General features: G+C 37.0%; 1 protein-coding gene across 2 annotated transcripts in view; it reads right to left on the bottom strand.

The window, feature by feature from the left end:
- GABRA1 (gamma-aminobutyric acid type A receptor subunit alpha1) overlaps positions 1-24,498 on the bottom strand; it is a 54,718-nt gene that overhangs the window by 17,959 nt on the left and 12,261 nt on the right. For both annotated transcript variants that reach the window (XM_034779892.1, XM_034779893.1), the window contains exons 4-7: positions 20,788-20,855; positions 14,918-15,138; positions 12,193-12,275; positions 5,890-6,033 (exon numbers count right to left, since the gene is read on the bottom strand). In XM_034779892.1, coding sequence (XP_034635783.1) covers positions 5,890-6,033; positions 12,193-12,275; positions 14,918-15,138; positions 20,788-20,855 — 516 coding nt within the window. The remainder of the gene's footprint in view (positions 1-5,889; positions 6,034-12,192; positions 12,276-14,917; positions 15,139-20,787; positions 20,856-24,498) is intronic.

Here is a 24,498-nt window from a genome sequence, read left to right as displayed (position 1 = left end):
CACACAGACTGACAGTAATGCCTGCTATTAAGTTACAAGATAAAATCCTTTTCATTAACTCTGAATGCATCTAAACTATCAATGGACTGTAGTTAATTATTAAAAGACAGCAGCCCTTTGAGAGAGGTTGATTTAATGGTGGGAAGTGTTCTGCTCATTTGCTATTCTCTGTACATCTAGCTTCTTGTATGTTGCCGGCTTTCTTTCACTGAAATGTATAGGGTCTCCACTACAACTACTGACTACTGTCTACTGACATTGTCAGTCATTCCGCTATAATTTTATGTTTTCAGAAATTTATAACTCAGCCATATGATTCCCTTTAGGCCAAAATTTTTATAGGAAAAAGACTGTTCATAAGTTATCAGAAATATATTTGACCAGTTGTAGCCCCTGATTCTTTAATCTAAGCATGTGCTTAAATCCCATTGATTTAAAAGACGTCCGATAGACTATCGGGTTCATATGGTGTACTATGTCCTATTCATATTGTTTTATTTAACATTTTTAACATGTTTTTAAAACTCTGATTTGGAACCTTGGCAGTCCTTTTGATAAATAATATCTATTTTATAAATGAGCCTTTTGTTTTTCATTTTACTTATTACATGAGGGTTAAAACAGTCTTAACTAGAGTTGTGCTTGAACCAGACCACCACATCTGAATACCTCCAGACTCTGAGAATTCATGTCTTGTTCAGAATTTTGCTGCTGGCTGCTTTTTCAAAAATGGGCCAAGACAAAACCCTAAATCCAAGTGCCGGGAAAGGTTTGATCCCGATCCAAGCCCAAACTTTATTTATGAGGTTTATCTCTAGCAATCAAAGTTCAGATATTTAGCTGGGATAAATCAACATAGCTCTACTGGGGAACATGACAGATAGTCAATAACAGCTATTTCAGGGCTATTACCCTATTTTCTGTGTTTACTTTTTAAAATGATCCTGGGTTCCAAAATAGAATATAAAGCTAGGTGTGTGCTGTAATACCAAGGAACAGGTGGTTTGAGTTAGGGACAAATTATTAGACATAATTTTATATTTTCTTATAGTTGTAGGTAGAAATCTTCCAGTTTCTGGCCTTTAAACCACAACAGTAATATTTATACAGTATAACTAATTAGAAATAAAAATCTCATTTAGAAAAGTGTCCTCTCAGCAAATGCATGGAGCATAAAGAAATAAGAATATAACTGTTGTTGAGCACATATACTGCTGATTTTCACTGCAAAACAATATTTTCAAGTTGTCAAAATAATTTCCATGTAAATGGAGATTTGTACTCGTCCTTTAAGCATCTGTTTGGTTTTTTTTCACCAAATCTTACAGAAAATAAAGGACATTTTAAAGACTTGCTACATCAAAAAGAAATGCAATGATTATTGGGGAGTGACAATAGTTTCACATGCATATCAAAAATGAAAAAGGTTTCAGTGACTCCTCTTTCATTAAATATACTAGTAGCAGCAATAATAATTATTTATAAATAACATTTGCTAAATCAATGTAGTAGCGACAGCTACACGCAAAGCAAAGGATATGCTTAGGTCAGATTCTTCCCTTGCCACCATACAATAATCAGAGCACTGAAAGGATATTTTAGTCATACTAGGGGTGGCATATGCAAACCCCTTTCTATAAACAGAATGGAAGTAACTACCACCCTGCTCTAGATCTGAAAATGAGGGCACAAAGTAGTGGCTATGACAGTGGCAGAAAAGAAGAGAGAGAATCAGGTGGATTGGTCCAATTAAAAATCCTATACCTTGGAGAATGTTTGTAGTGCCCCAACTCCCAATAAACCTTGGAAACTAGGAGGGATACATGTAGAAGGCAGCCACCTGTTTATGCGTGGAATTTTTGGCAAACCCAAACCTCATGAGTACACATCAAAAAACTCTGCAAGACTTTGGTGGCTTCTTCAAAAGATCCCAAAAACTCCTAGGCAACCAAGCTCTTCTTTTGTCTAATAGTGGTTCTGGAAACTCCAAATGGAGATTATATACAGGAGGTATCACCAAGAGACTTCAGCCTTTTGCCTTTGTGTTAACAGAGCATTCATCTCAGACAACTTTAAAAGTGGGGAAGAATTTGTATACTTCTTATTAAACTTATCTTACACCTTGATACTGGGACCTTTTGGAGGTCAGGGAATATGCAGAGGGATTTTGCTGGGCTTTCCATAACTGAGAAGAACAATTACTGCAGTAACTTCCAAGTTTATATTTCAGGGAGATGGTAGTGTTTCCATAACTGAGTGGAGTAGAAAGCAAAAACAATATTTGATTATTAACCATGTTTGAGCTGCAGTAGTATTTTGCTTAGGGCAAGTGCCATGGAGAAAAGGTTCCACTTACAGATCTTTGTGAAAAGTAACTTTGTGAATGATAGATCTGTTTCTTCCACAACTGTATTCCTTTAGCAGGTATTAACTATAGAGGATTCTGTCGTATATACAACTTTGGTGCAAAGAAGATTATTTAACTAGCTTATTTTTAGGATTTAATAGCTGTCGTTTTTAGTCTTTTGTAGTGTTCCTGCATCTGTACAGTAACAGGTCTTTGTTTCAGAAGGTATCCATTGTACAAAATTCAGGTATATGTTTAGCCACTTATGCTTGTGTATGAGGAAGTAGGAAAAAAACATATGGAATATCTCTAAAATATAATTCAGTTTACCTGTGAGAGTGCTCCAAGAATGATGATGGTGGTGGGATTACATTTCTTAGGTCTGTTTTCAGTTGTTTAAAGATTTATTATCTGTCTTTCTTAAGTATTTATAAGGTACCTATTTCTTTCGTATTGAATTATCATGTACTATATCTAGTATTAACTACATGGTTTAAGTCTCTTTCCAAGTTTCTGACTCTTTATGTACCTTCTTACCTTCCACTGGTGAGAGGAAAAAGTGATTTTGGTCAAAATAGTTTGTAAGGGGTAAAACTGATTCAGTTAGGCCTTTCTGCGCCAGAGATGTCAGCCAGTGGAGACGCACTGCAACAAACGCTTAGCATAGGCAGAAAAAGCCTGTTAAGCTGTATTGGAATAAATCATGGTTTAAATTGGTTTTGCCCTTCTATACTAAGGATTTGCACAGGTGCAGCTCCCCCTGTTCTGGCCCTTGATGGTGTAACTTGAGCAATTCTCCCTGTAGAAGAAGTCTTAGTATCTCTGTCTCAGTACTTCTTGAATTTTTTTTTTTTTTTTACCTTCCTTATGTCACAACACTGGTCTCTTGCAAAGGGGCATTGTTCTTTTCTGATATTGTCGGAATGACACTCTAATCACTCTCAGAGCCTGTAGGCTCAAAGTCAGAGATCTTTAATAATTTTCTACTCAGATAAAATCCTACTCCCTTCAATGAGAGTTTTGCTAAGGAAAATGTGAGTCCTCAGTCATTCTCTATTACGGCTGCACTCAAATCTGGCCCTTCTCTGTAGAATGGGAAGAGGTTAGATTCCTCTGTGGCTCCATCCTTGTTGGTACCGTGCAGAAAGCCCTCCACAGGGACTGCCGATACACACATGGGGAGGAGGTGAGCCAGAGACAAAAATGGGGACTAGGAAGGGCAAGCATAATTCATTCATGAAGTCCTAAAGGGAATTTATGCTGTAGAGGTCATGCTGTACTGTGGAAACCCCTTTTGTGGGTGATCACAGGAAGAGCCACATGTGGAGTATTGCCAAGCAACATGACCCTGTTGTAATCTGCACTGTCTGGGAACTCGAGGGGGGCAGGACATCCAAAAGCAAGCCTTGAGGCACAGGACTTCCTCAGAAATATCCCTGGTCTCTGGTCATTCCCAAGATCCATGGGAATGAGGCAGAACCCTCTGCTTTGTCCTTTGGGGGAGGGAGTGGGAAATCTAGCTTTCCTTCTTACCCATCTACTAGGTAGAAAAATTCAGATAAAACACCATGGGGAAGTCTCACAGAATTTTCCTCCCACAGATCCCCTGTTTGAGGTCAGTTCTACAAGACAGGACAACACTGGCTAGAGTAAGGAGCTTAGGATGTGGTCCTTATTGTTTATCACTTTTATTGGCCTTTAGCACAGGCACCTTGGGTGACATTCTGGCCCCACACAAGTAAATGGCAAAGCTACCACTGATTTCAATTAGGCTAGGATTTCGCCCTTTGTCTTTTATTTGCCTGTGAAGCACCATGTACACCTTTAGCACTACATAACAAATAACCGTTATTAATACATTTTAAACAGCTCTCTTAATTTTGTTTTGATATTATTGCACACTTGAACTCCTTATTTCTTCTGCTTAAGCTGTATCATTCCTGATGGAACTGACAAAATAATTCTTGAGCAGTGATTTGAATTTTAAAATCTCTCTGTAGTTTTCTAGAGTGGACCTGCAAGTACCCTAGCAGATCCCTTTTTGTTCTGAAATGTAGTTGACTCGCTAGTCTGTTTGTAAATTCCCTAAGCTGAGTAGTCACGGGAAGGCTGTATTAGAGGGCTCACTCTCAGTGGACTCTTTTTGTGAATAACATTAAGAAAAGCTCTCTATTTATTCAGGTGTAAATATACTACTGTAACTGAGCCACTGGTTCTGTCACTTTCAATGTAATGTGGCTACTTCTCCTAATGGAGTGATTCTTTATGGTCCATTGACCATTCAATCTGGTCAACAGTGTTATAGCTTGTTGATACCCAACTTTCAGCTTAATATTGCTTTTAAGAATGAGCCAAAATAAATTAATTAAATCTATTTGAAATGAATGCCGAGCAGTGGAAGAGCAAAATTTTTCATCCTACCCAGAAATCATAGCCATATGATACTGTGATGGTGAGTGAGTGCTGTTTGTTTATACCTGACAGCAAATAGTTTTGCACTGGAAATTAACAGATTAGATGTAATCATCTGTGAGTAGCACCAAAAATAAAAATACTTTGCACTTATCCGTGGTAACTTCAATTAGGGGATCTCAGAGCTTTGAAGATACAATAATACATTTAGAATTGAAGCACAGAAAAATATTTAATGACTTCCCTAAAGTCATACAATAACATCTGTGGCACAGCTGGGACTTGAACCCAGATTTTCTGACTCATGATCAGGCTCCTTAAGTAAAAGACTATTCTTCTTCTATCATAGATTTTATGGATGAACAAATAAAAGTTGGTGCCTTTTAATAGGACTTCTACATCCCACATTTGGACTTTCCAATCTGCATTTAGGATTGTAACACAAAATGTTTGCACCCAAAGTATCTGTTTGGGAGATGAACTATGAGATTTCAACACCCTACTAGAGTGCTTATATTTCAAATTTAGTCTTTCTGTTATTAATATTAGGAGTTATTTTAAGCCTACTTTACTGTAATTATTGAACTCTTGTTAATGCTAACCACAACTGTGCTTCAGTTCTCACAATATTTTTAAAACAACAAACAGGTTTGCTTTCTGCCCTTATGTGGCAATATAGCACAGTGCACTTTATCTGGCATATAAGCTTCATATAGAGTAATTTATAATGAAAAAAATATGTATTTGCAAGATATTGTCCTTTCTCATAACAACCTGTAATTTCTCCCCCATTCATAGCAGGAAACTATCACAGTGAGATAATAGAGAGATGATAAGAATGAGATGAATTCTTCCTTTTTGATGTACATTACTATATTTCTTCTGGTTAGATACTATTTGTCACTACTGTAGACTTCCTATTGATAAAACATTTTAACCATCAGTTCAAGCGTGAAGATATTTACTGTACCAGCACACACTGCCATTTTAGATGTCAATGCCGTCCTATTTACAATCACTTTGCATTACAATTTGTATCTTTTACTTTCTAAGTTCTGTTCTGGCAGGTTAAAGCATCTTATTAATATAAACCTTTCTCACCCCCAACAAGACAATGCTTTATTACACACCTGTACTGGACTGAACAATTCCAGAGTCCACAGTTTGCCCCAGAAGATCATATTGGTTCAGTCGAGAGCCATCTTCAGCCACAACCACAGACCTTGCTGGTTCCCTTGTCCATTCATACACAACCTCCGCTCTGGTATAGGCATCTAATTTAAAAGAAACATATTTCATTTCCCAGCCTTTTACATTATATTGCAAAGGTAGAGTACTGCCTTTTAAATCAGAGAGGAAGAAATCCATCTCTTCCCCATCCCATTCCTGATATTGAAAAGCCTGAGTAGATCAGACTTTGTGCAGGAAACACCAACGGGGGATGGGGCATGAAATCTGCATCCCCTCCTTCATGGGTATGCCATGGACCACTTCCATTTTTCTAGATTCCAGACCATGATGAGAGACAGCAGCTAGACCCCTCTATACCTATATGCATTGTGGATTGGGCCACTGGGTCCAAATAAACCTCCCCCAGCTAAGCCTCAATGGTCTCCTCTTTGTCAGCATGATTAGAACTCTACCCTCTGCATGGACACCCCATCTGTAGACCACCACTCCCCACTTACCCTGTTTTATGAGACTTAAGTGGCATAGAGGTCACAAATTCATCCAAGTCCAGACAGGCCTCCGAGCTAGACTATATTATCAATTTGTATGCAGCACATTGGGGGTGTAAATATATCTTGCACTAGCATGACATGCACTAACTGTCTGTGTGGACCCTTCAGAACACTAGAGTGCTTTGATCTAGCCCGCTTTGAAATTAGAGTAGATCAAAACACACTAAGGAACTTTTAGTGCTTGGCAGTAGGGTCAGCATAGACAGTGCATGGCAGGCTAGTGTGGGATAGATTTACACTCCAGCTTGGCATGCACTAACTGCTCATATAGACAAGCCCTGAGACTGTCTGGGCTTGGATGACTCTGAACTATGCTGAATATATTTTTCTGTACCTGCTATCTCTGAAGAGTGCTGAAAGTGCTTATCTTTGTTCACACTTACTTACATTTATATACTTGACAAAAAGAAAGAAAATGAGCTTTGCATTTCACTATAGACTCTCTTCTCATTCTCTGCAATCCAGTTTAAGTCTAGTATGTTACATAAATGTATGCAGTGGTATTGCATGTTCCAGTCAAGTATTTGTGTCCTGTAATGACTAGATCACTAACCAAGAATCAAACTATATGTGACTATTTTTTCTCTTCATGTTGTAAATGATTCATCCATCATTTTTCCTGGTGTAGTGTTCTGCAATCTAATGGACCTTACTCAGAGCACTTAGTGTGGGAGCATGTCTGTGCAAGTTTGGGAGTGGCAAATGGCTAGGAGAGCCTGGGCATCTTATTTATCTGAACTCACTTGTGGGCTTATAGTTCACTGAATCAGTACATAACATGCAGTTGGAAGCTGAAAAGATGGAGTTGCTAGAGAGTGGTGATAAAAGGAATTGTATGGGGTTTGCTCCAGCACCATTAAAGTAAAAGGGACCGTTGCTATTTGTCAGTGCACTGACTTCCATGGGAGTTGGATCAGCCCTTAACAGTGTACATTATTTCAAAGTAACAATGTAAATAAGTGGTAACTTTATTGGAAACAATGGTAAATGCAAAATCATGTCCTAGTAACTGTGCAATAATTCATACATGCAAACATTTTTCCATTAATCTATATCAGCATTATGGAAGGGTGGAAATATTATTCCTCAGTTGCAAGTACTCTACTGATTCTGGAGTATGAGGACAGGTTAGAAGCCAAGGGCCTGAATTTCAAAAGTGCTGAGAACCCAAAACTCAATTAGAAGTCATTGAGCGTTGTGGGTGCTCTGCTCTTCTGAATCAGTTTGTATTTTCATATAACTACAGTATTACAGATTCATAGAATCATAGAACCATGGGGTTAGACAGGACCACAAGGGTCATCTAGTCTAACCCCCGCCAAGATACAGGATTTGTTGTGTCTAAACCATCCAAGACAGATGGCTATGTAGCCTCCTTTTTAAAACATCCAGTGAAGGAGCTTCCCCAAACTCCCTAGGCAGTCTGTTTCATTGTCCTACTGTTCTTACAGTTAAGAAGTTTTTCCTAAGATTTAATCAAAATCTGCTGTGTTTTAGTTTGTACCCATTGCCTCTTGTCCTGCCCTCTGTGGTAAAAGAGAACAATTTTTCTCCATCTTTTTTTATGGCAGCCTTTCAAGTATTTGAAGACCGCTATCATTTCCCTCATTAATCTTCTCTTTTCTAAACTAAACATACCCACTTCCTTCAGCCTTTGCTCATATGGCTTGCATTCCATCCCTTTGATCATCTTTGTCGCTCGCCTCTGGATCCTTTCCAGTTTCTCTACATCCTTTCTATACATTGGTGACCAAAATTGGACACAGTACTTCAGCTGAGGCCTAACCAGTGTGGAGAAGAGAATTGTCAGCTTTGGTTTCAAATTCATTTTGTGACGTTTTCCCCCCAAGGTAGAGATGCAGGTATTAGATAAATGACAACATATGCCCTATGCCCTTATTACCACTGCTGCTTTCCTGAGTGACATTGGTTTTGTATGCATGGAAGATGTTAACTGAACTGACAATCGGATTTTATGCATAGAGGTGAGGAGAACATCTGCCTTTCTGATATTGTTCTTGCCAACATATGTCTTTCTGTTGTTCCAGAAGCCTCTTAAGCATTTGTTATAAAGTGCCCCAGTCAACTGGAACTTCCTCCTGCTTAGGATGATATTTTGATAATATATTTTAGCTTTGGAGCATTTACTGGCCTTAACAACATGGGCAGAATCCATGGAATATATGTGCCACCCCCCTTGCTGTGAGACCTTTCTGGAATCAGTTCCAGAAAGAAGTATATAATGATGGAGGAAATGAAAAAGCTTTTGTCCAGCACAATTCAATACAGACATTGCTGGGCAACCACTGCTGTAGCAAGCCATTAGCTATAATAATAAGATTTTAGTTTATGGAGTGGCTTTTGTGACCATGAGAAGCCTTTATCCAGGCTAATATTCTCTTGGGCCCATTCAGACATGTTGTGTGATTTAGTCAAAATATGCAGTGTTGATGGTCCATGAGTATTGAAATATGCCTCTGACCTTATGGGTAAATGTAAGGCCTGGCCTCACTTTTCCTGAGTGTAAATCTCACCACAGAAAACTATGGTCATGTTTAGCCTTCTTCCCACCTTCATGTGAATATGAAAACCCATTTCTTTTCCAAATAAAAATGACCTGGAAACTGTATCACTCAACTGATAACATGGCAAAAGATTTCCAATACTCTTAGATAATTCAGAAACTGGTGAAACTAATATACCAATAATGGAAATGAGACTGCATCATGAATGCATTCTGCTCTATGTATGTGTGTTTAAACCACCCAGGCTTGGGTATCAGCAAGGTAAATAGAAGAAGAAAATTTGAGACTCAGGGAGACAATGGGATAATAAACTAGGCTTTAACTTCAAAGTATGGCTGGCCAGAAAACAAGAATTTTGTTTCATGAAAAATTTAAAGGTTTTGATGTTTGTTTTTGTTCCATAATGGAATGAACCAAAGAGCTTTTACATTTTTTTCTGAATGTTATACCCCAGAACAGCCAATATTCAGGGTAGAGTCAAACAAAACAGGGTCTTGAACCTGAGTCACCCACATGCAAAGTGAGTGCCCTAACTACCAGGCTATTGGCTATTTTGAGATCTTGGTTGCCCTCATTTTGACCAGAAAACCCATCCTCAACCTTAGAAACTGATATATTTTTGCTAATTTTTTGGGGGGGAGGGAGTTTGATAAAACAGCATTTTCCTAGGGAAAAACATTCCATCAAAAAATTCTTAACCAGTTCTAATTCTGAGACCTCAGCTCCAATCTTAGGGCTAAATCATCCTCTTTGGGGAAATGAACTGTGTAGCATACTGGAAACTGTCAACGTTTTCTCCTTATCATGCCATTTAGGAAGAAAATGTTTGCCATCTCACCCCCAGGTGACTCACCTCCTTCAAGAAACAGGTAGTAATTTCAGATCCCTGAAGACCAAGGAATTGTGGGTAGAGAACCTGTACCCTCACAATGACTCCACACTACTACATAAGTCAGCGACTTGGTAGCATAGCTTTTTCTAGCCACCACACCTGGAAGCCACCTTAAAGAGGGCTTCTATTGCACCAAGCATCTTAATGAAGACTGGATCACCATTAACTGATTCACAAAGTCTCTGCAAGGTTGGTGTGGGGATGATATTGGATAGATTAGCTATAACCTTTATTCATGCCTCCAAAACTACAAAAGCCCAGTCTCCAGGGAGCCTCAGAGCAGCAGAAGCGTAATGATGCCAGGAAGGCAGCACTCCCTTTCTCAGAGGAAATTCATTTTGTTCCCTCAAAAGAGATGCCATTTGTTGTATGTTTTACAAAACAGTCAATATATTTGATAGTGCCTTGCACAAGAGTCCAAGACTGCAGTAGCAGGGCGGTTAAAGTTCAGTGTGTGTTTTGGTCATGGAGTTTTATGAAGGAAGCTTGGAACATACCAACTCACATCATATCTGGCTGCGAATAGCAGTACTAAAGTTGACACTTTTCTTATTGAAGTCATTGGTAAAACTCCCATTGACATCACTGCACTATCCGACCCCTACTCCCTATTTAGTTCATTTGAGGAGCAATCATACACACTGATGATAATAAAAATAATAAATTTTAAGAGTATAGGGCAGAGGAAACATGATCAGAGCCATAAATAATACATCTAAAGATATCTTTGTTTGTTTTGTTTTAATTTTGTATTAAGGATTTTATATTTGTACATGCATTCATTTTATCTATCCTGCTTCCATCCTTATTTTGTTTGTATCTACAGAGAATTCCTTTCCCATTTGCTTGTGAGAACTTGCCTTGTACATCTGAAAATCCAAACACTTAGTAAAGTAAGAATAGCCTAACCTGGACTTGTGTAACAGCCAGCCAGAGAGAGCCTAGACTAGAATAGAGAGTCTTTAAAGAATATTTAAAACAAATTTAACATATTTGGGAGGCTCCCTGATACTTCAGTTCTCTCAGAACACTGGTAGCCATGTGCCCTATTATACTTGGAGGTTTTATTTATTTTCTTCTGTTTCACAGGAGATAGTGAGAAATGTTTCCTGGAAGAGCTGAAAGAAAGTTTGACATTCAAAAGGTATCAAATTCTGGCCAGCTGCACTCAAAGTTTCTAAGCTTTTTATTCTCTGAATCCCATCACTATACAAAATTGTGTGTAGAAGACTAGAGGCAATACATCAATCCTTTCTTAGAGTAAATATAGGGCCATTCATTTCAAAGTAAATTATCACATTGTCTGGTACCCAGTGAGGAATGAATTGAATGAATAATTATTCATTATCAGTGAAAAGACCCATTTCTACTGGAAAGAGAAATAGCCATTGAGGAAACAATTTGTATCCTATTAAATGTTCACTCATTTTGTCTTTTTTTTCATGTTGAACTGAATGAAATAAACTCCTCCTGTTATTTTTTCTGATCCAAGCACTTTCTCACAATTCAGCTTTTTGATATGTGTACTTTAATAAATTATTTTAAAACAATATATTTATCTGCAAAATGGGAATATTTGTGAGGGATGACTCTCAAAAGAATCAAGAGTTTGGTCTCAGCCAAGATGTTTACCTAAACTGAACCTTTTCAGAGAAATCCTGGTCCCATTGAAGGCAGTAGCAAAACTCCGATTGACATCAACGGGGTTCAATTTTCAACCCATAAATCTGCTAATCTGAGCTAGAAATCTTGAAAGAATGGGACTCTCTCATGAGATTTGTAAGGTTTTTATTTCCTGAAGTGCAAAAAGATCACCTTTTTTTCATTATACCTCTGCTTTAGTTCCAATTTTTTAAAAAGTAATAGGAATATTTGTGCACCTTAGAAAAGAATTGATTTGTATTTGATTTCAAAAATGTGCAAATTGGGAGGGAAGAGGTTCACTTTTATCTGAATCAGTTCATTCATCCATGGATCTATATCACTGGTCTGACTTATTCTCAAACTAAAATTCAATTGCAGTCAAGTTCAAAGTGGGTTAAATGCCATGCTGCAACTACATCTTTGGAGCATAGCCATTTATCTCTTTGGCTAATGCCTAGACAAGATGTTGGATTATATTTAGTCATGTAGAAAATGTTCATTTAAAAAAAAACTGGAAAGATTGAAAAAATACAAGCTTTTATGTTTTTAAATAATCTTCTGAACTGATCTGATGTGAAATATTTGTAAGGTGGCCTTAAAAGGGGAAACCTGAGTTAAAAATAAACTTACAGCTTCCAAATTTCAATGGGCAAGCATGTGCATCCATTGGAAAGTCTTCTAAATGCATTGGACATTCTGCTCTCACAGTCAGTCTACAATGGATTCATAAGCAAAAGAAAAGATTATAGCTTCATGCAATTAACAAACAAAATTATATATACAATTATATAAAGGAATATTTAATAAATACAATTATAAAATACATTTGCTAAGTGAGTAACAAGAGAAATCCAAAGAATTATTGTCATATTCACAAACTTCTAAAATATGGTTTGGAAAAACTTTTTTAAAATGTGACTTTTTTTTCAGTCTTGCTGTAAATCTTTGCTCAGCTCTAGATGTTGCTTGACTGGCCTGAAATCTTCCACAAGTCTTCTAATATTGTTTAATTTGTTCTTGAAGTCTTTACTTGGCAAAATTCTCATTGACAATAATGGGAGTTTTACCTGAGTAATGCAAGTATAAGGACAATAATGGACAAAATATTAAAGAGCTTGTTTAGTTTCCTCTTCAGTAGCTTTGTGTTTGGCCAATTATCCAGTTATTTAATATCATCAGCCACAAGCATCATATGTTGCAAAATAAGCCTTCATTTCATATCAAAGATATTATACAATATGGACCTGATGCATGGCCCACTGGCATTAATGAGATGCTTTCCACTGAGTTCAATGGGCATTAGGCCCTCTTTTTCTAGATGTCTGCCTCAGTTTGGAAATGAACCTAAATCAAAAGATCGGTGCAAACACTGCAGAAAAGTTGACAACCTAGGAAGAATGAACTGGCAGAGTAACAGACTTCCAAAGAAAGTTTTCAAAATTATTTTCTTTGGTAGTCCACATTAAATGATTCCTGAGGCCACACAGAAAGTTTGAACACCCACTTCTTAAATCCCAATTGACGGTTACAGTGAACCTGAAATAGAAATGTAGTTCTGTAGATGAAATTGGTACTGGACATTCTAAAGAACCGTGCTTAAAATGGGCAAAGAGATTTATTGGTGATAATGACAACCCAACAGAGTGAGACATTCATTTTATATATATATATATATATATATATTCATTATATAATATAGGGCTCAGACATTAAGAAATTATATGAAGCTGCATACTCCTTACTCGGACAAAACTTCCACTGCTTTCATATTATATACTTCTGTAATCTCTCAACAACATAAACACTTGGGGTAAAATCCTGGCCTTATTGAAGTGGTTCTAATGTGGTTTGGGGATTGAAATTTACTTAAAACAAAGACCTTGTTACTGCATTGGCTTGGGATAAATTCAAGCTAAGCTCCTGATTGATAAAAATAAAGATTTGATTGGCTTGGATGCAAAAATATTGCTCAGTAAGACAAGTAAAATAGAGAAGGCTTATGACAACAGGATTTATATTGTCCCTGAAAAAGTCAAGCACCACACATTAGCAAGGAAAGGACAGTAATAGCTAAATACCATATAGAGATTGCATGCCTTCACTTTTACAAGTAAAAGGTGAGGAAGACAGAAATAATAATGATTAAAAGGACATGTTTGAACAATGCACTGCAAAGTGGTGCTCTTATATATTAGGTCCCTAACATCCAAGATTTTGGGGAGACAAGAAAAATTGACCTAAACTTGTATCACTGCCAAATGAAAAGGTCCGACTCCATCTTAGACAGTATTGAAAGATGTTTCAGAATAAATTGAACATATTTGACACGCTCCCAGGAGCATGGAGATTTGGATTTCTCAAAACACTGGGGACATCTGTCTCCTTTTTTAACAGTTTTAGAGGTGTTAAAAGAAATCTTAATACTCACACAAGTATCAATCTGACCAGCTTGATTAGTCTAAAGAATTATTTTATACTTTGAATCCCAGTAAGACAAAACCTGTAGACTGGCAACTGTCCAGATGCCGAAAACAGGAATACAAGCAAACAAAAAACAACAATATTCCTTTCCGATTGTTTGTTATAAGGCTTTTCAATCCAAAATTGTTAATCTTTGTGTTCTATAACAATGTGTGGAATGAATTGGTTATTTACTTTGCTGACTAGCATTTAGAACAAGTTCATAATTATCCAAATTCTTCATGAGTAGAATGATACAGTTCTAATAAAAAGAGTAATGTCTATCAATGAAACAACGTGTTCCCCAACATTTTCACAAATTCTTCAGACCACTTAGTTTTACTGTTATGTCTAAAACCATGAATGCCCATTTTTAGACTATAATGTCCTATATTTCCCATGGAACAAGGAAAGTGTGCAAAAACCTCTGTGCCCTCATTTTTCTAGTCCTCAGAGTCTGTTTTCCATAGTACTCAAAAAAAAAAATTCTTTACATTTTAGGCCTACCTCACTAGAGTGTGAGTAGCAAACTTTCAGGCTTCATTCTGCTTTTAGGATGGGATTCTCAAAAGAAACTCCAATTTCAGATCCATTAAAAGCTAGTTGATGCTGTAGGCCTAATTCCCTTAGGTGCCTTTCAAAATCATAGCATTAAAGCACAGGCAGGGAGTGTAAAAATGGCCATGGTATGGCATGAGAAAAAAGATTATATAGTAAACTCCTGAATTTAAGTCAAGTATTGTATTATCTATTGTGAAAATAATTAATAAGCCTAAAATTCAAACATACAGTTATCTTCCAAAATAAATATTTCTCCATTCTGTTTGAGGAAATTTTACCATAAAAAAGTAGTAATTTCAAATGAAATGAAAAAATGCGGTATTCTTATTCTTACCTCATTGTATACAGCAGTGTCCCATCCTCTGTAATTCGTAGTAGTTTGTTAGGCATCGTCATGTTGTGAGCCACTGATTTCTTTCCATTGTGGAAAAAAGTATCAGGTGTCCAAATCTTGCTGGCCATTAAATTATTTAGCCGGAGGACTGTCATGGGTCCTTTGAATTTTAGTCTCTCATCTCTCCAACTTTGACGGAAAAATACATCTATTGTATATTCCTAGAGCAATTAATACAATGGGAAAACTCTCAAGATTGTCATATTTTGCAATACAAGTTTGTGACAGGTAAACTTTTAGCATTTTTGTAAGAGCAAGATTATGAGAACAGTATACTATGTCTAAAGATTGTTATTAAGATGATTACAGATTTGGTACTCATTTAAACTAAAAAAAGGTTAGGAAGAAATTTAGAAAGGATTATGAACAACAATGAGTTTACCATAGATAAGATATTTTGACCGCATATGCTGGAATATTGCCCTATGTAGCCAAGTTGTGGGGAGTTCAAGAGATCACTGAAAATTATGGTAGGAATGATTTATGAGGAAAGAGTACAAGAGCTCAGTGCCCAGAATCACTGGACTGTACAGAGAGAACTCAAGGGAAGATTTGGACCAAACTTGTTGCTTGCCTAGGCAACGATTGAGGAGATGGGGGAAGGGACACAATGCCTGATTCTCTCTTCATTTACAATAGTTTGAAAGTAAGGTATTACTCCTGATTTAAATAAGAGGAGAATTCATCCTTGACAGTAACCATTGCTCATTAAGGAATGATTTTTTTTTATCATGGCACAAAGCAGCATAACCAGAAATAATAGGATGAAATTACAAAACAGTTGTAATATATAAAAATATATATATCAGGCAGTAAGATATATAAAATCATGGAATAGTTTCCCAAAGGGAGTGATAGAAAAGATTTAATATTAGACTGGATGAAGTATGATAAAATAATTTGTAGGAAATAATCATGTACTGACATGGGACTAAACTATGTGACTTTAAATGTCTCTTCCATCTGTAACTGCTATGATGCTGTGATGAATATGAAGCTATTGAAAAACACTGCAATTTAAAATTACACTGTGCAATCATCTATTGTTTTTGGCTGAAGACTGAGGCTCCCCTTAGACTTTTTGACAAAGAACCAATGGCAAACCATGAAGGAAAATGACCCTGCCATCACTGAAAATGTATAGATATATATTACACACACAAATAACAGAACTACACATCTATCCAAGAATACAGTCAGGAAAGACAGGCACGCTGGAAAGAATAATGGAAGAAATTAGGTTCCACACCACACCAGACTCCAGCACAACAGACCACCTTTAAATCCTCCATTTATTTTTAACAAATGTTAGTATTTCATGGAGCAGAAACCATTGTGAGATGTTTTCTAATCAGTAAACTATCAGCTGCATTACAGGCTATTTAGACTGGAAAGGTTACAGTATGTCTTTGTGCTTCATCTCTTATCTTGGTATGATATGCATAATCAAATTCCTTGCACATAGTCAAATGGTTTAGTCACATGTGGCTAAATGTTTCTTTAAGCCCTGATCCAGCAAGCCATTTTAGCATGTGCTTAATTCTAATCACTTTAGTATTTGTATTGTTTTCAATAACCTAGTGACTCCTACTCCACCTCACAACTGGGGGCAGGATTATTTGGCTACATTGGGACTACTCACATGCTTCTAGTTAAGTACATGCTAAAGGGCTCTGCTGGAAAAAGGCCCGCTTGAGGAACCACTTAAGTCAATGGAACTTTTGCCACTGACTTCAATGGGGTCAGGATTTCACACCAATGTTTGTACCAAAGCAGAGGTGAGAGGGGCTCGGTGGCTTATGGGCAGCAGGTGACAAGAGATTGTTGGGCTTTCATCATGTTCTCCAAGCTCTACCCAAAACTTCCTCCTACACAGAAGTGTAGTGAAAGATAAACACAGGAAATGACAGCCTGGCAGCGTAGAAACAATGTTCACCCACATCTGATACTGCAGAAAAGGAAGACAGTGGGATGACGTGAAAGTTTGGAAGGAGAGACAAAGGAGCTCAATCAGTCACTGGATATTGGTGCAGGGGGATCTGAAGTTGAGAGATCAGGTGTGTGACCAAATAATTTGATGGAAGAGGAACAAAAGCAGAGAGGAAGTGTTTATGGGTCTAGTCGGGCACTCTGCCCTTCCTGACTACAGGCTCGTCTACCCTAAAAAACCTTTTTCCAGAGCATTCATTGAAATTTAAAAATGAACATGCTGTGGCTATGCTCACCCTTATTAGGGTTAGTTATTCTGCTCATATGAAAGCTATCAGAAAGTCACTTTAAACATCAAATGGTCAGATGTTCTCACCAGAATGGGTGTGATTTCTGTGGCATGGGACATGACTTAACAGAGCAGGAAAACAGAGTTCCCAAAACTCCTTGCTGTAGTTCTAGTAAATATGCAGTTAAACAAGCCAGAGAAGAATCAGACTGCACCATTCACAGCAAGGATTGGTCACATTTGCATTAGCGGGAATGTAATCAGAGAAAAATAAATTAACCCTCTGTATCCACACAATAAATCACATAATTGCCAAATATTTTAGGGTTGTTGCTTTGGGGGAGGCCTGTAAGGCCCAGAAAATAAATGATTTAATATTGTCTGTGTTTCCCTAACACTATCTGCTGTCTCTCTCTGGCTATTATTTATTATTATTTGTTTGTTTCTTTGTTTGTTTGTACTGTTATTATTTTACGTATCTTGCAGGAGTACCCAAAGGCCTCATTGTGCTAGTTGCTATAGTAATATATAGGAAGACAGAATTTCTGCCATGAGGAGCTTCGCATCTAAAAAACCATGGAAGGTTTGGGGAAAGAGAGACAGACCATAGAAGGAAAATGACTGGGGTGATGGCAACCACATGCCATGTGTTCCATCTCTCTTTCTTTCTCCATGTTCATTTTACTTAGTACAGAAATTTAGTTTAAGGTGTTTTTAAGAGGGAGTAGTAGGGTCGGTGTCAACAGGCTACACAGATATTACTGGATTCCTGAAAGGGAGATGAGTAATAGGTGACATAACTAGCAACAATTCCTTAAACATTAAAATACACCTGCCTAAGTGATGCTGGTTCACAAACTCTAAGCCTCTACTGTAAAATTTCATTTTATTAACAAATCAATGCATGTCTTTGCCCAAGATGAGTGTAGTGAAAATTAAGAATGTGGTGTATGTTTATAAAATAATTTTTAGGAACCATCCTATTTTTTCATACCTAGTGGTTCCTCGTGCAACATAAAATTCAGATATATTGATGTTGATATATTAGTGCTTTGTTTTAATATACACCTATGCTTAATTTTGAAAATAGATGACTTTATGTTCTAGTATTATATTTCTACCCAAATGCCAAGTGTCACATAAAGATAGACACGTATCAAGTGTCAAATTAGTTTCAACTTGTATTCAATAATTAAATCACTTGAATCAACCAAATGTAAGTAAGACAGAAAGTCCAGCCTTTGCATAATCCTAGATACATCAGTAAGCCTACAAGCTGTCTTGATCTGAAGTTTATGCTATGAGATGTATTGCTCACCAGTGTGGCATGCACTGCTGGAATTCCACAATGAAACTGGCTACCCATTTTCAGACAATAGGCTATCAAAGCAAATAGTTGGGGGGAAAGTTCATAAATATGAATTCAAATTTTAAAATGATTTTTGATTCAACCATGTTCATTCTCCTTTATTGTTTACTTCCTGTGAACATCTGAACCAAGTTGCAAAAAGCAGCTAAGATTTTCAAAAGTGGCTAGTGATTTGGGCTGCTGAACCTGAGACATTTTAAAGGATCCCAATTTTCAGAATGTACTGGGCAGCCACCTTCTGAAAGTCAGGCCCCTTTAAGGTGTCTCATATTGAGCACTCAAAAATGGAGGCACCCTAAATCACTTTTGAAAATCTAAACTGCTACATTTTTAGTTTAAAAGCCTGACTATTTACTGAAGATTAATTTCAAATTGCATATTTGTATTTAAAAAATATACTTGGGTTGCATTGTGTTGGTTGGTTCTATCAATTAGCCAATCAGGGAAGAGAAGCAACTTGAAGTGAAGGGGGAGGGATAGCTCAGTGGTTTGAGCATTGGCCTGCTAAACCTAGGGTTATGAGTTCAATCCTTGAGGGGGCCACTTGGGGATTTGGGGCAAAATCAGTACTTGGTCCTGCTAGTGAAGGCAGGAGGCTGGACTTGATGACCTTTCAGGGTCCCTTCCAGTTCTAGGAGATAGGATATCTCCATATTTATCTAATTTATCAACAGAGTGCAAACTGTGAATAATAGTAGGATATAAACAAACCACAGTCCAAGAAATTGTCATTGAAGTTATTTACTTATAATTTCAAATAGCAAATAAATGTAAGAATTTCACAATCCGTTTGTAGTTTATATGCAAGCAGAAGAAAGGCAAAACTCACCAAATGCATTACCTGCTTTGAATTATTATTTCAGCTTTAGAGCGATCCACTCAGTACAATCAGCCTTTGTGCAGCTATGCCCCATTCTCCACTGCTTCCCATCTTAGTGCATGTGCACTGAGAACATGGGTCACTTGATCCACCCATTCTTCTGAATTACCTTTCATTGGAAAGGACTGAGCATCTAAAGGGGCAGTCAACTACTTTGTGCAGCCCAACACACCGACACACCTGCCTGCTTTAATATCATCCTAAAAGTAATATCAGTTGCAGTTTTCAAATCAGTTGTAATGTGTAAATGGTATCATCCACTTGGAGCAACATTCGAATGGTGGCATTGGGCAAAGTACCAAAAAATGGAACATGAAAAATAACTAATTTTTGGAGAAACACTTTATCTATAATCCCATCATGGAATGCTATGTTTTTCAGGTAGAACCTCAATTAGCTGTTGTGTAAGTGCAGCTATAACGTTGGAGACTGGTCCAATTTATACACCCAGCAATTTACACACCCAAAGGAATCAGTTACGTTCATGTACTAGTTCCTCCACTTATATTTTTCTCTTCCAGTTCTGTTGGTGTTTCGATTAGCTAGATGATTCATTTAAATAGGGAAAAAATAAAAGCCTACTTTATTAGGATATTTCCAGTTCTCATTTTTATACAGATGGTGAGGATCTAGCAAGGTTTAGTAGCATACATCAGACCAGGCTTGTCAATAGTGTCCCTTCACATGTGAGAGGGGAAATGGTTCCATTTATATGCAAAAAAGTAAAGGAACTTGCCCCTGTTTTTACATCATTTTTTTAAGTTTAAGGCCAGTACCTACAGCAGCTTTGCTAGAGGTTTCTGAACATGTGACTCCCTTGTGATTATGCAGCAATTAGGCTTTGATATGCACACCATAAAGGAGTGATTCAGATTCTCGTCATTAATCTTCTTTGACCAGCCAATATCTAGGAAATTCACTTCCAATTGATCAGCAGTGTTTAATTTAAAAACATGAGTTCTACAGCCTGGGCCTCAGACTGTAGGCTTACGTGTTTATCATGCTTTAAAATAATGATCTTTTTTGAAAATTGGATCAGCGGTGTGCCAATTTGGACAGAGTGATCATTCTCTCGAGGGTACTGATCCATTCAAAATGATTAAGTATGAGAGGAATTCTATACTATGGTGTGCGTATAATGCCTGTTATAACCCGTTATTAAAGTCACAGAGGCTGCTAATTTAAGGGCACTTAAATGCAGTCATAGCTAACAATGATGGTTAAGTGTAAAAGCTGACATTATTTTGGAACCAAAATATATATAAAAATGAAAGAGTGAGGTATCATGTTATTATAGAAACCCCCTAAAAATTATTACTGTAACAATATAGAATGGTACTTACCATATCGTGGTCGGAAACAGGCCCAAAGCTGGTGACGAAGATGTCAGTCTTCACTTCAGTTACACGCTCTGATGAAGCAGGAAATTAGGACAGTGAGTGTCTATCAACAGCCTTCATTAGATCTAACCACCACAAATTCTCACCCGAATAGAAAATTTATTGGCTTTGATTAGCAATTCTAAAATTGGTCTACAATGTGGGCTTGATAATTTATTGCTTATAGATGTAATTTCACAGTTAATATTTCCAGCATTTTTTTTTTCAATGCGCTGTCACAATACAGCTTTTTGAGACATGAGTTTTTATGCCAAGTGTTGAAATCTCTTGCAAACAGGTCATAGTTCTGCTGTTAATTAACGCTTTAAATGAACCTTTGACTAATACACCTGCTTGTTTCAACAGTATAAAGAGTTCTCAATAGCTAATGTTGGATTCAAAACTCATCTTATGTGTCCATATTAAGTTCTACATTAATTAACCCTCTGTTTGTCTTTTATGTATATGCATGTATGTTACATATTTATATAATACACAGAGACAGAGAGAGAGGGAGAAAGACAGAGCAAATACAGTATTATATGAAATAAAGATATTTTTATCTGCAGGGGTTTGAGGTGGCTGAATTACTCAGGAGTGTAATAGACAAGTGTGAGCCATGCAAGCCATTCCAAACAAATGGCAATTCAACCATTATACCACATCTTCATGTGTTCTGTATATGCCTCATATTTTAAACAGCTATTTTATAAATGTTTTAGATGTTTGTTTAAGTTGTTATTAACAGTGCTGTTTGAATCCATTCATCATCCCTACTGCCAGGTTCCCTTTGGATCATGAGAACAGCTATATAGGCCTTTAAGGGAGACAAAAGATTAATAATAATTTATAAACCTCTAAAATTTACGTAAAACTGTGTGTGTGTGTGTGTCTGTCTGTCTGTATGTAGTGGAGTCTCCATCTCTGTCAATGTTTAAATTAAGATTGGATGTTTTTCTAAAAAATATGCTCTACGAATTATTTTGGGGAAGTTCTATGGACTGTGCAGTATAGGAGGTCAGATTAGATTATCACAATGGTCCCTTCCTGCCTTGGAAACTATGAATCTATATTCAGTTCTAAATATTGCCTATCCTAGACCTCAGGCCAATGAGTTTTGGGGGGGAATTTCAAAATGTGGAAGAAGGAAGAATACATTTCTCAGATTTCAAATAAAATGACAATTGTAAAATATCAGTTGTTGAAAGGTCTGGAATATTAGAAGTAGTCCCAGAGAAAATAGATTAATTAGACATAGTGCAAGAGAGGTGATCAAAGGTCCATAATAAAGGATATTGTCACAGGGCTTTGTGTCAGGTTGCCCAGAGATTGCCTCTGCTGCAGGCCCTGATTCCTAACAAGTGCAACCTGCCTATAGTAGGCTGCCTGGTTTGCTACACAGTCTGATTGATTGAAGGAGTCAGCAGACCGGCCCTTGAGCCCAGCAGCAGCAACAGTTGAGCAGCTGCTCAAAGCATTTGCCCATGATTGCAATAGTTCCTGGCCCAGCGTAGGACCCAGGTAACCTGAGCCTAAGCCTTGGCACCAACTCCTGACCACTGACTCTTGCTCTAACCACTGGGTGTGACCACCCACATCCTGTTCATTGATACATTGAAACATATTATATGGATATCACATACATTTTACATTATACACATATTCCTTCAAAGTTGTAAAACAATATAATAGAAAAATAATTGATTTAAGAGACCCCTCTTCAAGTTCAAACTGATTTCATTTTATTGGACGTGGGTGGACTAACTCTTTAATAAATATAATTTATTGCACCTGGGAGAGGACAGTAGCAGAAATAAACTCACGTTCAACAATAAAAACAGTAGCATTAACAAAGCACAAAATCTGTATACATGAAACCAAAAGTTATGACGAGAAAGCAATAGTTGTGCATGTTAATTTTATTTATATTAATTGAAAATATCTAAAACTTCTAAATATTTAAAATCTTATTTTAAAATATCCACACATTTTTAGTGGTTAATTATCAAACGGTAATATTAGTTGTGATGTAATCCATTATCATAGCTAATGTAACAAACAATGCTATTGCATCTTTTTAGGAAGTCAGCAGAGAATTTAAATAGCAGAAAAGGCAATCTCAAACATTTCTTTAAAGAAATTAAAGACTGAAATTTCCTTGAGCTATTCTTAGTCACACAAAGCATAATATTACAGCTGTAGTTGAATTTCCTCCTGTCTTTTGAATTCTAAGACTTTTATAATCAGGACCGAGTAACATGGAAATATTACAGTGATCCCATTGACAAAAGCATTTGGATGGTGAAATGTCCTCATTAACCATCCTGTGTAATGAATTTGTGCCCTTATCAACATGGTCTGCAAGCATTTAATTGTCTTAAATAAATAAATTTAAGGACTCCCTTGACATCTAATTGGCTCTTGGCTTAATCTTAAAGAAATTCACAGAGGGAATTTAACCTCAACCACTGGAAGAAGCATATGGTTATTACAAGAGGTATTCAACTTAGATTGAGAATGTTCCCACTTCCAGATTCTACCTCTTACAAAAAACTCATGAGCTGAAGATAAAACAGCTGGCAGCAAAAGAAGATTCAGATTCCACGTGGTGCATTAAAACATCACTGAAAAGGTACCCAGCATTATAATACCTTTAGTTGCTAGCCACAAACTGTTCTAGCAGCCATAGACCAAATGTCTGTAAAGATACTATGACATGCCCCATTCTCCTGACCATAACCCCTACTTCCAGGAATTGGGATGCGGCAGTGAAGGAACTGTTATGCTAGCTCTAATCCATATGAGGACGCCATTACAAAAATGGAATCTTCAAGGATTTAACTCACTGGATTAAAATTACATTTGCACCAAGGGAACAGTCCAAAGAAAATTTAACACACCAGAGAATTAGGGCTCAGATGATTATTGCTCAGCAAACTATTAAAACCAACTGTAATTCATTATTTGCTGTACACTTCAGTGCTGGTCTTAGATATCAGAACACTCAAAAGGGCCCCTGTCTGATGGCAGAACACATGTAAATAGAGATTGGACCAGAACCTCACCAGGTGTGAACCAGTAGTGTACACTAGTTGAGGATGTGGCCCACAAGATATAAACAAACATCAACCAGTATAACATAACTGCAGCTGGAGCAGTTGTTTTACTAATGATATTGAGATGAAACCAATGTAAACCCTAAAAATAATAAGTAAAATAAGTTTACGGTTCAAACACAAAGAGATATGGAAGTAAAATACTTTGTTTTAGCTTATCAGGAATTTCATTACTTTCTGGGCTTATGATAGGATCATAAATTGAGAAATAAATGAAAAATTAACGTTCTGCAAACAACAGGAAATAAGCCAACTGTGTTACGCACACACGCGCGCGCACACACACACACACGGAAAATGTCCCACTTCCTTGGAGAATTATGTAACTTTGATATTTTTAACAGCAATATAACTTTGCAATTCACTAGGGAATGAATGATTGCAAGATTATTCTCAAGAAGTGGAAGATTAATTAACATGCATTCTGCAGCATCCAAACAAATCCTTGGCACATTGCCTGCCCTGAGAAATGAAGGTTGTGACTTAGACTAAAATATAAACCATTGATAGATAATCAAACCCATTGAGGCATTTTTAGGACATGGGGATGGACAAGGAT

The sequence above is a fragment of the Trachemys scripta genome, chromosome 8 (genome assembly GCF_013100865.1).
Source record: "Trachemys scripta elegans isolate TJP31775 chromosome 8, CAS_Tse_1.0, whole genome shotgun sequence".
Lineage (NCBI taxonomy): Eukaryota > Metazoa > Chordata > Testudines > Emydidae > Trachemys > Trachemys scripta.
The sequence above is the reverse complement of the archived record's forward strand: the minus strand, read 5'-3'. Positions and strand labels throughout refer to the sequence as shown.